This window comes from Formica exsecta, unplaced genomic scaffold, assembly GCF_003651465.1.
Source record: "Formica exsecta isolate Colony F162 unplaced genomic scaffold, ASM365146v1 scaffold191, whole genome shotgun sequence".
NCBI lineage: Eukaryota > Metazoa > Arthropoda > Insecta > Hymenoptera > Formicidae > Formica > Formica exsecta.
The window spans coordinates 1,216,967-1,233,014 of NW_021849211.1; the positions used below are offsets into that span (position 1 = coordinate 1,216,967).

The 16,048-nt window shown below is 32.3% G+C and overlaps 1 protein-coding gene across 1 annotated transcript in view; it reads left to right on the forward strand.

The window, feature by feature from the left end:
• LOC115233820 (zwei Ig domain protein zig-8-like) overlaps window positions 1–16,048 on the forward strand; it is a 116,278-nt gene that overhangs the window by 71,188 nt on the left and 29,042 nt on the right. Inside the window, exon 3 of the mRNA XM_029804422.1 lies at window positions 135–271. Coding sequence (XP_029660282.1) covers window positions 135–271 — 137 coding nt within the window. The remainder of the gene's footprint in view (window positions 1–134; window positions 272–16,048) is intronic.

The following is a 16,048-nucleotide window of genomic DNA, read 5'->3' on the forward strand; positions in this document are numbered from 1 at the left end:
TAATTATTTTTATTATAATTAATTTTCTAAGATACATTTTAAGTATCCATTATGAGAAAGAGTTTTAGATATAAATTTCTCTACAAATTATTTTTTAAAAATATAAACATTTAAATTCTACTGAATATTTATAGACGGTGCAATCGAACGAAGTGGATCGGTGAAGGAAAGCGACATTGACCCCTATGTGAGATCCAAATCCGTCAAGGATGTTTTAGCACAAAGCAGCGGAAACGCTATACTGCCCTGTCGATTCAACAGTCCCGGAATAGTAAGTACATATACATAGCCGACGACGCGCAAATATGTACATTTAATATGGATATACGCGCCTAAAAGCGCGCGTATATGGGCATCATACGATGTAGTACGTGTACATGCATTATACGCGGCCGATAGGCATGGAGGAAATTTAGCATGTGTTTAGCAGTATTACATGCACACAGAACTATACGCGACATATGTATATTTATGCCTATTATGAGATGCGCCTGATCACCTTAGTACGTAGAATCTGTAAATAGATACGACAACTTGTACATTACCGCACAAAAATAAAATTGTTAAAATGCTAATTATGAATGCACAATTATAACTTAAAGGCAATCGTTTTGCCAGTATAACGTAATTACAATTTAAAAAAATTTGATTTGTTATTTATACAGATATATTAAATGACAGATTTTATTAAGTTAAAAAATATCACCTATAATATTTAAATAATACATATATTATTATTTATCACTTATTAAATATACTATGATATAAATATATATCATTTGACATTTTTATTCTATGAGAATTTTACATATATTGAACGATTCAATTATCTATTCTAATACAATTACGTAATACTAGTGTCACTATGTGGTTTCTTACGAAAATAATTTTGACCAAATTAAATCTTGCGTTGATTACATGAGAATTAATTCATATACAGAATTCTATAATTCTGCGCGATTTCTGTTTTCAAGTTTCTTTAAAACATCTCGTTTGTGCCATATGACTTTCGTCATACACCGAAAGAAATATGTAAAATATGTGAAATTTTCACGTGCAATTTCGTTTCTCTCAGCACGGAGTACAAAATAGTTGCCAGTAGGGAGGAAACCTAGAGTTTTCAGCGAGTCAACCGCTCATGGTTGACGCTCCTGCAACATTAATGCCACGAAATTGCATCCCGATCTCCCTTTCTTCCACTTCGCCTCATTCAGTCCTCACGATGACTTGATAAAGAGAATCGGATCGATTATACATACTGAACTGCAATAATGGCGTAACCTTGAAAACGGATTACGTTAGGGTCTTCATAAGATCAATCTATTATCGATGATAGCAATATGAGCAATATTATTAAATAATAAAAGATCTTGCAAGATTGTCAATGTAAAATGTGTAATAAAATAATTTATAATAGAAATTAAAAATTTGATTCAATCAGTTTTTTTCACGAAGAAACTTTATCAAAGGTCTTTAATTATTTATAAGTCAGAAATCTTGAACAAACAATATTGCTCTCAATTAAATTCCTCCAATATCTATGAATAAAAAAAGAAACGTGATGTTTTTAAGTCTCTTTGTATAGCGCGTCATTAAAGTGCTTTGACAAACTTGAAAAAATAAATTTTGAACAAAGTATATAATAAAAAATATAAACCATTATTGCATCTGCTTACAATGTTTATATTAAAATATATCGAAATATATTGTTATATAAAAATACGCGATAGAGAGAGAATTTTTTACGATAAAGAATGATCCATCATACTAAACAATTGATGATATAACCCAATTAATCTCAATCCATTTCCTTACGCTATTTGCGACTGCGGACAATTAGGGAGGATGAATTTAATGATAATCATCATCGCATCAACAGAAATGTCGCTGTGTAATTGTCAGTGCGACCACTGCCGACCAATTTCAATTAGATCTGTCTACATGGTAAACTCAACAGCGATGTCGATCCAACGGTGGTTAGCCGTTTGTCAGAGACCATCAAACTAACGCGGTCGCAAAAAAAAAAATCTGAATTAATTTTCTCTGCTTCTCTGACGATGAGTGCACACTCGACATTGTTCCGGCAAAATAACGCGAAGCAATTAATACAATCAGAATTTTTTCGAAAGTTAAAAATCAGACTGATCGCGTTTATCCGAGACGAGAGTAAATGATTGAAGAGAGTACGCGTGCAATTTGTAATCTCTCCTCCGTTTATCTGCCGGACAAGGATAAATTACTGTGGTAATCAATTTTGCTTGAAAAGGCCCGATATCATACACACATCGCAACAAATTAATGAGATTGCCGCGTCGAAATTCGCTGGCAATCCACGCGCAAAACGTAGTATGTAATAACTTTCGATTAAAACTTGTTAAATTGGCAAGAAATAGACCTCGGTTATCGAATGGTATTATTGAATCGTTAACATTTTGCCAATAATCTCTCGTAAAATCATTTCTATTATTCATTTGTCTGTATTTTATTAATATATAAGGAAAAAGATGATATCAAATTTTATTTTGCTTTTAATATCCTACAAATTTCCAATATTAGTGAATGTGTTAATAATATATTAAATAAAAAAAATTTAATAATATACTGCGCAGTGAAATTAAAAATAGAGACATAAGAGATAATTTTGTGAAGATTTTATTTTAACAGAGAAAAAAGTTCGGAAAAATACTTTGTGTGTACAATATAATATGAGTCTGATAATTTAAAGCATAGCAAAAAAATATAAAACTATAATAAATATTTAAAAAAAAGAAATTAACTAATTTTCCAATCAAAACAATAAAAAGATCTTATTATAAAATAAAATTTATTTTGTTACCTCGTATGTGTCTTATACCATAGGTGTGTAATTTATTATCACTAATCTCGATTTACGTGTCTCACACGTTGAAACCCCAGACCGTATAGTCGCGTGATCGATAGAGCACGACAAAAAGCTAACAAGAACGGAATGAAAAGTAGATACCACTGGAACGACAATGCCATTCCTGCGGTCTTTGAAGTGCCAAATTCTGCCACTTCATTCGGCGCTAGCGAGGAAATTGCATGAGAGAATTGCATTTCCTTTGTCCTTTAAACCGGAGAGTATCGCGGGTTACCTTTGACCTGTCGTTGACCATTACCATTCAAACATAGGATACGTTCAATTGAATGCTCGCTCCTGCTCATTGTTGTAGCAAGTTCCACGTGGTCGACATATTATGATCTATATGCGTTATGATTATTAGATATGCGTAAGACTTTTAGCAGCTCTTCTTTTTTTTATTTTACGCTGCTGCATAGGAAATAAAAATAATTGAAATTTATATATTCTACCATTCGCATTAAAAAATTAAAAGCTAAATAGGGCTTTCGTTTTATAGTGTTCCGTTTAAGTAAAAATATTATTTTACTTTATTATTATCTAGCAACATTTTTATTGCGAGTTCTCTATATTACTGTCATATTTGAGATATAAAGCAAAAAATGTCAGCTTCTTTTTTTATAATATCAGGGTTTTAATAAAATTCTTGACCGAGAAATGATTAAAAATAATGTAAATGGAAATAATTAAAAAGAACATTTTATTTTTATAGAATATGAATGACTTACTTTTTTTAAATAGCAGGATATCTCAATAAAAATATTAAAAATTCAAAAAGTATAAAGAATAAAAATTTATAATAAAGCTTTGAAGAAAAATCATATCATTCTCAAATTATGTATCTTCATTTCTACGCTATCTATTCTAAATTTATTAATTAGCGAAAATTTGTATAAAAAGAATATTTTTTTTAAATAAATATATTATTCAAATAAGCTTCTTTACAAACCAATTACAATAACAATATAAAAATATCTATTTCACATAAAATATTTAAATTTTTTAAGCAATTAAACAATCTATATCTAATCCTGATGTCAAATGTATCAACGTATGCATATCACTTAAATCGCATTGGACATCTTCCAGTCGGATATCGGTGTTGCATCGTTCGTCAAACTACCAATTGTAAGCCAGAAATGATCCAATTACAGATGAGAACGACGAATAAATTGCATGCGGACATGGAAGCAGCTTTACACTCGACGGCGACAGTCACTGATATAATTACAGTTTAAGCTTCGCTTCCATCACCGACTATTAGTACGTGCGAACGGAATCTAGAGTTGCTTTCTAATGCAAGCGCCAGATCCGGCACAGACCAGTCGAATCGAATTAAGCGTAATTCTTGACAATTTGTCAGCGCGTTAATTTATAACCACGATGAAATTACCAGTGCAAGTGTCCCTCTTCATTTGACTAATACTTTCCATACCATTTCATATTTACGTAATTTATTTAAAGAAAGGAATAAATTATATACGTTAAAAATCGATTAATCATTGTAAAATTAAAATATTCTAGAGGAGACAGGCAAATTTCAACCACACTCAAAAAAATGTCTTGCTGATATAGGTAGATTTCTAGATGACACAACAAAAATTTATCGCTATTTTTTGTATCTGTTAGAATATTGTCTGTTACATATAGAATTTATAGCAGCAATATTCTAATAATATCTTCTAGAAAATTTAGGTCCCATTGCCAAATGTTAATCACTGCATTGGATAAATATGAGTTTCGATACTACAGCTAAACGATCTTTGTGAGAAATATAATTGCCAATTATAACTGCAGCATCGAAAAATTGAGAAAAATTGTTTAAAAGAGCTAGATAGATTGAGCGCGTTATACAAATATGTTAGACGTGAGGATTATATATTCATTTGTTTCTTGCCGCTAATCTTTTCTGTATACCACAGCCAAACTTTATAACAAGTATGATTGGCCTTAACATGGATAGGCGCCACAGAAAAACATTCTTTCTAAATTTCACAAACAGTTCAGATATAAATTCTGTCTCTGTCACTTAGATTGATTAAATGCGAAACATATGCGATATCACAGTATTTGCTAATCATTTATGTACCTCAGTTAATTTTGCGCACCCAGAAAATTTTTGCTGTAGTTGCAAAACCACTTTTTGAGTGGAATCAACATAGATTACACGAAGAAAGGAAGTAGTAAGATTAAAGTCGTATAATATACAGAATGTTCTAAAGTTTTCGCATAGTTCTAAGAAGCGTTTCTTATCGATTTGAAATCGATTAACAAAAATCTCATGTTATTAAATTAAAGACTTATCGGCTCATTTTGAGCGAACATTTAACACGAAAGTTTTACATAAAGCCCGAAAAGAAATATCTTTTTTAGATATAAATTTATGAAATATGACAAATAAGAAAACTTAAGTCTTTAATGCAGATAATTTCTCTCTCTCTCTCTCTCTCTCTCTCTCTCTTACGCGACATATGTATATTTATGCCTATTATGAGATGCGCCTGATCACCTTAGTACGTAGAATCTGTAAATAGATACGACAACTTGTACATTACCGCACAAAAATAAAATTGTTAAAATGCTAATTATGAATGCACAATTATAACTTAAAGGCAATCGTTTTGCCAGTATAACGTAATTACAATTTAAAAAAATTTGATTTGTTATTTATACAGATATATTAAATGACAGATTTTATTAAGTTAAAAAATATCACCTATAATATTTAAATAATACATATATTATTATTTATCACTTATTAAATATACTATGATATAAATATATATCATTTGACATTTTTATTCTATGAGAATTTTACATATATTGAACGATTCAATTATCTATTCTAATACAATTACGTAATACTAGTGTCACTATGTGGTTTCTTACGAAAATAATTTTGACCAAATTAAATCTTGCGTTGATTACATGAGAATTAATTCATATACAGAATTCTATAATTCTGCGCGATTTCTGTTTTCAAGTTTCTTTAAAACATCTCGTTTGTGCCATATGACTTTCGTCATACACCGAAAGAAATATGTAAAATATGTGAAATTTTCACGTGCAATTTCGTTTCTCTCAGCACGGAGTACAAAATAGTTGCCAGTAGGGAGGAAACCTAGAGTTTTCAGCGAGTCAACCGCTCATGGTTGACGCTCCTGCAACATTAATGCCACGAAATTGCATCCCGATCTCCCTTTCTTCCACTTCGCCTCATTCAGTCCTCACGATGACTTGATAAAGAGAATCGGATCGATTATACATACTGAACTGCAATAATGGCGTAACCTTGAAAACGGATTACGTTAGGGTCTTCATAAGATCAATCTATTATCGATGATAGCAATATGAGCAATATTATTAAATAATAAAAGATCTTGCAAGATTGTCAATGTAAAATGTGTAATAAAATAATTTATAATAGAAATTAAAAATTTGATTCAATCAGTTTTTTTCACGAAGAAACTTTATCAAAGGTCTTTAATTATTTATAAGTCAGAAATCTTGAACAAACAATATTGCTCTCAATTAAATTCCTCCAATATCTATGAATAAAAAAAGAAACGTGATGTTTTTAAGTCTCTTTGTATAGCGCGTCATTAAAGTGCTTTGACAAACTTGAAAAAATAAATTTTGAACAAAGTATATAATAAAAAATATAAACCATTATTGCATCTGCTTACAATGTTTATATTAAAATATATCGAAATATATTGTTATATAAAAATACGCGATAGAGAGAGAATTTTTTACGATAAAGAATGATCCATCATACTAAACAATTGATGATATAACCCAATTAATCTCAATCCATTTCCTTACGCTATTTGCGACTGCGGACAATTAGGGAGGATGAATTTAATGATAATCATCATCGCATCAACAGAAATGTCGCTGTGTAATTGTCAGTGCGACCACTGCCGACCAATTCCTATTAGATCTGTCTACATGGTAAACTCAACAGCGATGTCGATCCAACGGTGGTTAGCCGTTTGTCAGAGACCATCAAACTAACGCGGTCGCAAAAAAAAAAATCTGAATTAATTTTCTCTGCTTCTCTGACGATGAGTGCACACTCGACATTGTTCCGGCAAAATAACGCGAAGCAATTAATACAATCAGAATTTTTTCGAAAGTTAAAAATCAGACTGATCGCGTTTATCCGAGACGAGAGTAAATGATTGAAGAGAGTACGCGTGCAATTTGTAATCTCTCCTCCGTTTATCTGCCGGACAAGGATAAATTACTGTGGTAATCAATTTTGCTTGAAAAGGCCCGATATCATACACACATCGCAACAAATTAATGAGATTGCCGCGTCGAAATTCGCTGGCAATCCACGCGCAAAACGTAGTATGTAATAACTTTCGATTAAAACTTGTTAAATTGGCAAGAAATAGACCTCGGTTATCGAATGGTATTATTGAATCGTTAACATTTTGCCAATAATCTCTCGTAAAATCATTTCTATTATTCATTTGTCTGTATTTTATTAATATATAAGGAAAAAGATGATATCAAATTTTATTTTGCTTTTAATATCCTACAAATTTCCAATATTAGTGAATGTGTTAATAATATATTAAATAAAAAAAATTTAATAATATACTGCGCAGTGAAATTAAAAATAGAGACATAAGAGATAATTTTGTGAAGATTTTATTTTAACAGAGAAAAAAGTTCGGAAAAATACTTTGTGTGTACAATATAATATGAGTCTGATAATTTAAAGCATAGCAAAAAAATATAAAACTATAATAAATATTTAAAAAAAAGAAATTAACTAATTTTCCAATCAAAACAATAAAAAGATCTTATTATAAAATAAAATTTATTTTGTTACCTCGTATGTGTCTTATACCATAGGTGTGTAATTTATTATCACTAATCTCGATTTACGTGTCTCACACGTTGAAACCCCAGACCGTATAGTCGCGTGATCGATAGAGCACGACAAAAAGCTAACAAGAACGGAATGAAAAGTAGATACCACTGGAACGACAATGCCATTCCTGCGGTCTTTGAAGTGCCAAATTCTGCCACTTCATTCGGCGCTAGCGAGGAAATTGCATGAGAGAATTGCATTTCCTTTGTCCTTTAAACCGGAGAGTATCGCGGGTTACCTTTGACCTGTCGTTGACCATTACCATTCAAACATAGGATACGTTCAATTGAATGCTCGCTCCTGCTCATTGTTGTAGCAAGTTCCACGTGGTCGACATATTATGATCTATATGCGTTATGATTATTAGATATGCTAAGACTTTTAGCAGCTCTTCTTTTTTTTATTTTACGCTGCTGCATAGGAAATAAAAATAATTGAAATTTATATATTCTACCATTCGCATTAAAAAATTAAAAGCTAAATAGGGCTTTCGTTTTATAGTGTTCCGTTTAAGTAAAAATATTATTTTACTTTATTATTATCTAGCAACATTTTTATTGCGAGTTCTCTATATTACTGTCATATTTGAGATATAAAGCAAAAAATGTCAGCTTCTTTTTTTATAATATCAGGGTTTTAATAAAATTCTTGACCGAGAAATGATTAAAAATAATGTAAATGGAAATAATTAAAAAGAACATTTTATTTTTATAGAATATGAATGACTTACTTTTTTTAAATAGCAGGATATCTCAATAAAAATATTAAAAATTCAAAAAGTATAAAGAATAAAAATTTATAATAAAGCTTTGAAGAAAAATCATATCATTCTCAAATTATGTATCTTCATTTCTACGCTATCTATTCTAAATTTATTAATTAGCGAAAATTTGTATAAAAAGAATATTTTTTTTAAATAAATATATTATTCAAATAAGCTTCTTTACAAACCAATTACAATAACAATATAAAAATATCTATTTCACATAAAATATTTAAATTTTTTAAGCAATTAAACAATCTATATCTAATCCTGATGTCAAATGTATCAACGTATGCATATCACTTAAATCGCATTGGACATCTTCCAGTCGGATATCGGTGTTGCATCGTTCGTCAAACTACCAATTGTAAGCCAGAAATGATCCAATTACAGATGAGAACGACGAATAAATTGCATGCGGACATGGAAGCAGCTTTACACTCGACGGCGACAGTCACTGATATAATTACAGTTTAAGCTTCGCTTCCATCACCGACTATTAGTACGTGCGAACGGAATCTAGAGTTGCTTTCTAATGCAAGCGCCAGATCCGGCACAGACCAGTCGAATCGAATTAAGCGTAATTCTTGACAATTTGTCAGCGCGTTAATTTATAACCACGATGAAATTACCAGTGCAAGTGTCCCTCTTCATTTGACTAATACTTTCCATACCATTTCATATTTACGTAATTTATTTAAAGAAAGGAATAAATTATATACGTTAAAAATCGATTAATCATTGTAAAATTAAAATATTCTAGAGGAGACAGGCAAATTTCAACCACACTCAAAAAAATGTCTTGCTGATATAGGTAGATTTCTAGATGACACAACAAAAATTTATCGCTATTTTTTGTATCTGTTAGAATATTGTCTGTTACATATAGAATTTATAGCAGCAATATTCTAATAATATCTTCTAGAAAATTTAGGTCCCATTGCCAAATGTTAATCACTGCATTGGATAAATATGAGTTTCGATACTACAGCTAGAACGATCTTTGTGAGAAATATAACTGCCAATTATAACTGCAGCATCGAAAAATTGAGAGAAATTGTTTAAAAGAGCTAGATAGATTGGGCGCATTATACAAATATGTTATATGTGAGGATTATATATTCATTTGTTTCTTGTCGCTAATTTTTTCTGTGTACCACAGTCAAACTTTATAACAAGTATGATTGGCCTTACATGGATAGGCGCCACAGAAAAACATTCTTTCTAAATTTCACAAACAGTTCAGATATAAATTCTGTCTCTGTCACTTAGATTGATTAAATGCGAAACATATGCGATATCACAGTATTTGCTAATCATTTATGTACCTCAGTTAATTTTGCGCACCCAGAAAATTTTTGCTGTAGTTGCAATACCACTTTTTTGAGTGCAATATCAAATCTAAATACCCAACACTAATTGGTATTTTCTTTCCTTTTAACTTTGTATTTTTATAAAAAGTGCAGCGTTGATATTAAAACGTATATATAAAAGAATTAAAAATAAGCAAAATATGAAGTCTAAGCTTTAATATGTTTTTCGAAAAACAAAGCTATGTCAGAGATGTGCATCATATGCAAACGATATTCTATTATGCTTTATTCAGATGTCTTAATAAGAGAGTCTTATCTCTCTCTGTATCTTTTATTCAGATTCGTTATATCAAGGATTTCCTGTTGTAGAAGTACTTGCCATTCTATAGTGCACTTCACAATCAATATTATCTCAATACCCATCTCGCTATATCTAATCTTACACACCTACTTTTTCCGACTTCCAGAAAGTTTTCGAAATTTTGTTAGTCGGACGAACACGTGAACAAGGAACGGAGATCAATTTCACGCCCGGGATAGGAAAGTGGGGTAAGTGGATAGATAAGGGCGTGAAAGTCCGACGTCGATCCGGCCGCCTAACCGAGAATGTGATCACAACGGGGTGCGAGAAGAGAGGTATAAAGGGGGAAGAAGGGGGCAGTCGAGGGGCGCAATAGCGTGAGAAGCGGTAGGACTCGAAATTTTCATCCCCCTCCCTCTTCGCTATCTTCCTTCGTGCTCGCTCGCCACCGACAACCTCACCAACCTGCCCGCGCCTCCTCAGACCACCTCATCCCCTGCCGCTCGGCAGCCTCGTTTGGAGCACACGTGCCACTGACAGCAGTTAATTACACCGCCACGGAGTCAAAGAGAGGGAGAGAGAGAGTGAGAGACTGTAAAACGGAGAAACAACGAGTTAGCGGGGAAAGAATGGCGCCTCGGAGACAATTGCATACCGCCATCAAAAGTTGAAGTGACCGGAAGAACTCCATCCTCTGGTGTCCTGGCGTAAACGTTCGCCACCGATTCCAGTATACGCTTACCGGATGGCCCGAGGACCGTCCTTGTGCCCAGACAAATGGGCGTTTTACCGGGAGAGACATTTAAACTGGGATTCGCACGAATTTCGTCGAGTGCTAATCTCAAACTTAATAATAATTATTGTTATGATTAATTTACGCAGATATGCACCATAAATTTTGTTAAACTCTTGATATTATGCAATCTGAACTAAAATAGAATTCTTAATGCAATAATTATTCGCTTATAAAAAAAAATCTTGATATATTAAAATTTTTATATATTAAAATATTTTTATAATTATAAAATAATTTTTCAATTATATAATTTTATAACTATAAATTTTTTTTCTTTTTTAAAGCATTATTAATAGCGACGTTATATTCTCAATATGCAATATATAATTCAATAAATCGTGCCAAGACCATGAGCAGAAGTGAAGCATAATAAAATTACAGACAAGGGAAAGAAAACTACGTATATCATCAAATATCATTTTCTTATGGTTTCTGACCTAAAATAGACATTAGCATATAAGAAGAATACAGAGGCTTTAACAAGCCTTGGGGACTATTTTTCGATTCATGTCGCATTTCTTTCAATAGCGATATCTACGTCGCGAAATGAACTCGTTGATTATGCCGTTACAGTTCGAGGATAAAATTCGTCAATAACGATCGATTCGCAATTCTTCAACTACATTCGGGAGCGCATGACGATATCGGGAGCGCATGACGATACCGGGGTTACAGTGTTCTTTGTATCGCGCACGGATGACAGTTGGTCACGTCGGGAACGGGACGGGAGAGAAATTAAACGTTTGCTCGACCCAATTTTCGCTGAGCGTCTGGCGAAGGTAATTGCGCGACGGACCGGCCTAGGAAGGATCGTGTCAAAACTTGGGAAGGCCGCAGCCGAGAAAACAAGCAACTTTTAATTGGAAACCCGTACGCGCGCGCGCGCGCGCGGAGATACTGCATGCAGGCCATCCCAAGACACTTTTCGTTAGTTTAAATTTGGCAATTAAGTGCAAAACCTCCGCTTTTTGCGTCTCAGAGAACGGGCGATTAATCCTCTCGTTGCTGCATGTAATTTTGCCTACGCTGAACGCAAGACAAGATAACACGAAATGCAAATGTCAAAAACTGGTGTTTGAGACTCTATTTTATTTTCCATAGAGCAATCCTTGTACATTTATATCGTAAAACATCATATTATATTATGTATTTCTCTTTCTGTATTATTATTATGACCTTTCTTCGAATGCTGGTTTTTAAAACCTGTTCCATATGTAATATATAGAATTTATTCTTATGCTTATTTCTTTAATTATACATATATTATTAAATAATTTATATTAATCCTTAAACCTAACTTAAGGAAATAAATTGACGTGTTACGTGATAATTATAAATATTAAAGCGATAATTATTACCACATAACTATGCAATGTGATAGCAATATCTCTACATTATTTCATTAATCGTGATAATCATCCCTTCATTATCCCTTCAAAGGACGATGGCGTTCCTATGCGGAACGTCTATCGAGAATCACGTTCGGAATGCACAAGTAGAATGCAGTGGCCATACATATATGTAAACTCGGATATGCAAGGGCGGAATCTTGCACTCGCTATCTAGGGTTAAACCGTAAGACACGTATCTCAAATCAATTTGTCCTCTCTTTGTGAGATATACATTTACAAAGTCAGAGAAAAGAATATATATTTTACTCGATATTCTTTTATATTCCAAGAAATTTTTTAAAAATAGAATTTTTTAATAAAATTTTTTGAATTTTTACATCTTTAAATGCACAAAAAGTTTTTTTTTAGTATTTGTTTATTGAAAATGCGCGTAATATATGCTTCTCGTCATTGATATCTTTATGTCGCTTGACTGTTAGAGCAATCATAGACACTGTCAAGACCCTTTGTAAAGCGATACGTATCAACGATCAATCTGTCAAAGCCAAGGATTCCCTTTGTTCCGAATCTCCAAGAGCGTTTCTCAGCGAGTCGCTTTATATCCTTATCAGTTTGTTCATAAATTAATGAACTAGGATTATGCAAACGAGATCGCTTTATCATGAATTAATACCTCTAATCGCTCTAATTCTATGTACGTAAATCACAAATACTGTAGTAAACTTATATCTTGATTTTATTATCGACAAGCGATCCGTTTATACGTGATTATTTCAGTTAAAATTATTTGAATACAATTCATAGTTTTACAATTCTTACAAAAAATAATATCGAAAAAAAATGTTCTCCTTTATCTCGTTACACATATTGATATATAATATTTTTTGTATTGAGAGATATTGATTGTATAACTTGAACAATTACAAACTCGTGAACGAAAAAAATGAATAGTAAATGTTATATATTTTGGTAAGCACTGGATATGAAGAGTTATTCGCGTTTGTTGTATCTTCAATTCAGTACATTATACGTACAAAGCATAAAACACGATTCTTTGATCTCTCTTTTATATCACATACAGATAAATACGTAACACACAGATATGTGTGAATGCGGATGGCAGCGGTACTCTATTGCAGGATAAAGAAATCCGATATTATAGAGGCAGTAGCCAGTACGCATCCGTAAAATAACCGTTGGACCGTAACGATGAAGAAAGGCGTTCTTTGTCCATATAAATTCATGCTCACAAAGGATATAGAGATATTTTTCTTCCTTTTAAAGTCACTGATCTCCGCAACCGGGTTGCGATCCAAACAAATCGTTCGATCAATTTCGCATTTCATATACATCAAAACTGTACTTATTGCAAAATGTTAGCAAAACTGCAAGATGTTAGCAACTGTATTTATTCTAACACGCACTGTTTCAATCGCATATATATATATATATATATATATATATAATATATTTTTGGCAAGCGGAAACTCGATAAGAATTGTTCCACGTATAAAGATGGTCGGGGTTCGTAGATCGAAATCTCTTGGCGACCGGCCAAACTATGCTAAAGCTTCCTACAATATACATAGTTTCCGCATAGAAGCCAAAAGTAATCTCAATAGAATAGAATTTCATTATATAAATGTGTATATATAGGTAGGAGTATCAATATAGTACTAAACATCTTGTAAAAATTCTCATTTAATGAGCGTTATCAAAGCGAGCCTTGTCGAGATTTTCTCGTTCGAAATGAGGAAATTCATCCTTCATCCTACAGGAAGGGAGGGGAAATGAACTGCTTAAAAGATTGAACGAAGGTTGACTGAATTGATAGCATGATAGGTTAAAAAAAGTGGACTTTTAAGAAAAGAGAGATGAACTACTATTATTTTGATATTACGATATTTAATTACCAACCAGATTATATGATAGAATATTGATATTTTGAACTAATTAATCTTCAACAAAATTCTTAAGCAATTTATCACGGACGATATACTTTAGTGGATATATTTATGTCAAACGTATATACGGCATTATTTCAATACCGATGAAAATGTGACAACATTAAATATAACTGGCAGATAAGAGATAACTGGTGTTACTAGATAATACTAATCTCACACGTAAAACTTTTAATCACAGTGTTACCCAGCACGTTATCGCTGCAAAGTCGCATTATTGCGTTTTATAGTAAACGATATAAACGTTTCAAGATAAGAGATAATACTAATCTCACACGTAAAACTTTTAATCACAGTGTTACCCAGCACGTTATCGCTGCAAAGTCGCATTATTGCGTTTTATAGTAAACGATATAAACGTTTCAAAATTGTTCATCCGACTCTTATTGGATATAGGAATTAGACGTAACAACAATGATCGCGCGTACGAACAGCGTAGTCCGGTGCGTCCACTGAAAAATTTATTGAACCGTTCGTTCTTTTTTTTTTGTTTTTTTATTTTTTTCGTTTTCCGATTCATTCGTGCTCGACTAGCGGGAGCATACGGGCAAGAGCAGCAAATGGGCCCTCTCGGAAACAATAGACAGGGCAACGAGCACTCGGAAATGGCCCACTTAATCGCCCCTCTCTGACAATATATCGATACTCTGCTCCGATGGTGTTGCTTTTGTTGCCAACGCAGGACAACGCGGCTACCGGATATAATTGAGCCACAAGAGCTGACCTCCACTTACACGGTGTCTATAACTCAAGACACCGTATATGCATTCGCATCATAAGACACTGCATTTATCGATGCAGTCAAATGTATCGTATTAATATCCACACTTTACCACGCTCTTTTAAAGTCTTCGTTTCTTCTCTCGTTGTTCGCATCGTGTTTTGCAATGATATAACATATACATAATATTATTTATTTTTAATTGCTTTATTATTTTAAATGTGCCAAATGTAAATTTATACTCTTACCCTCTTTCCTTCCTGTCGTTTAAAATTCTGTCATGTATTATATATTATATGAAATTCCTAAAATATCTCTTCATCTCGAGGATGGCTTAGCTCGAAAATATCTTCGTGTGCTTAAATACATATATATTTTTTAAATTATAACATCTTTATTGAAATTGATTTTAAACTGATCGTCGAACTCGTAAATAAAATAATAAAAAATACAAACTTTAAGATTCTGAGGGTAAACAGTGTATCAAGAAATTGTATATAGGAATTCAATGTTCCATAAAATTTAGAATGTGTGCACATAAAGTAACATAATTTATGTCTTTATAAAAATTAATGTTTTTCATAAAAACAAATGATGAAAAAAAATTTATTCCATAGGTTCGTTCCATAGGTTTTCGAATAACCGTCAATAGCCGAAAAAACACTTTTCGGTACATTTAAAATTGATTATTAACTGGTTTATTTCAAAACCTACGGTGCAAACTACAATCACTTTGATCTCATTTGAAAGATAATTTAATACCGAACAAAAAGTTTCCTATAAACATGGGTCAAAAAATACTTCCTTAAGAAGTTAGCGCCCAAAAACCTCTGAAATCACGGTTATTTTTTACATTTTTACAAATATGAGGGAAAGTATGCGTCTTTTAACAAAAAGTACCGAAACAAAAGTTGTAGAGAATTAAATTATCTTTCAAATGAGATCAAAGTTATTGTAGTTCGTTCCATAGGTTTTCGAATAACCGTCAATAGCCGAAAAAACACTTTTCGGTACATTTGAAATTGGTTATTAACTGGTTTATTTCAAAACCTATGGAGCAAACTACAAT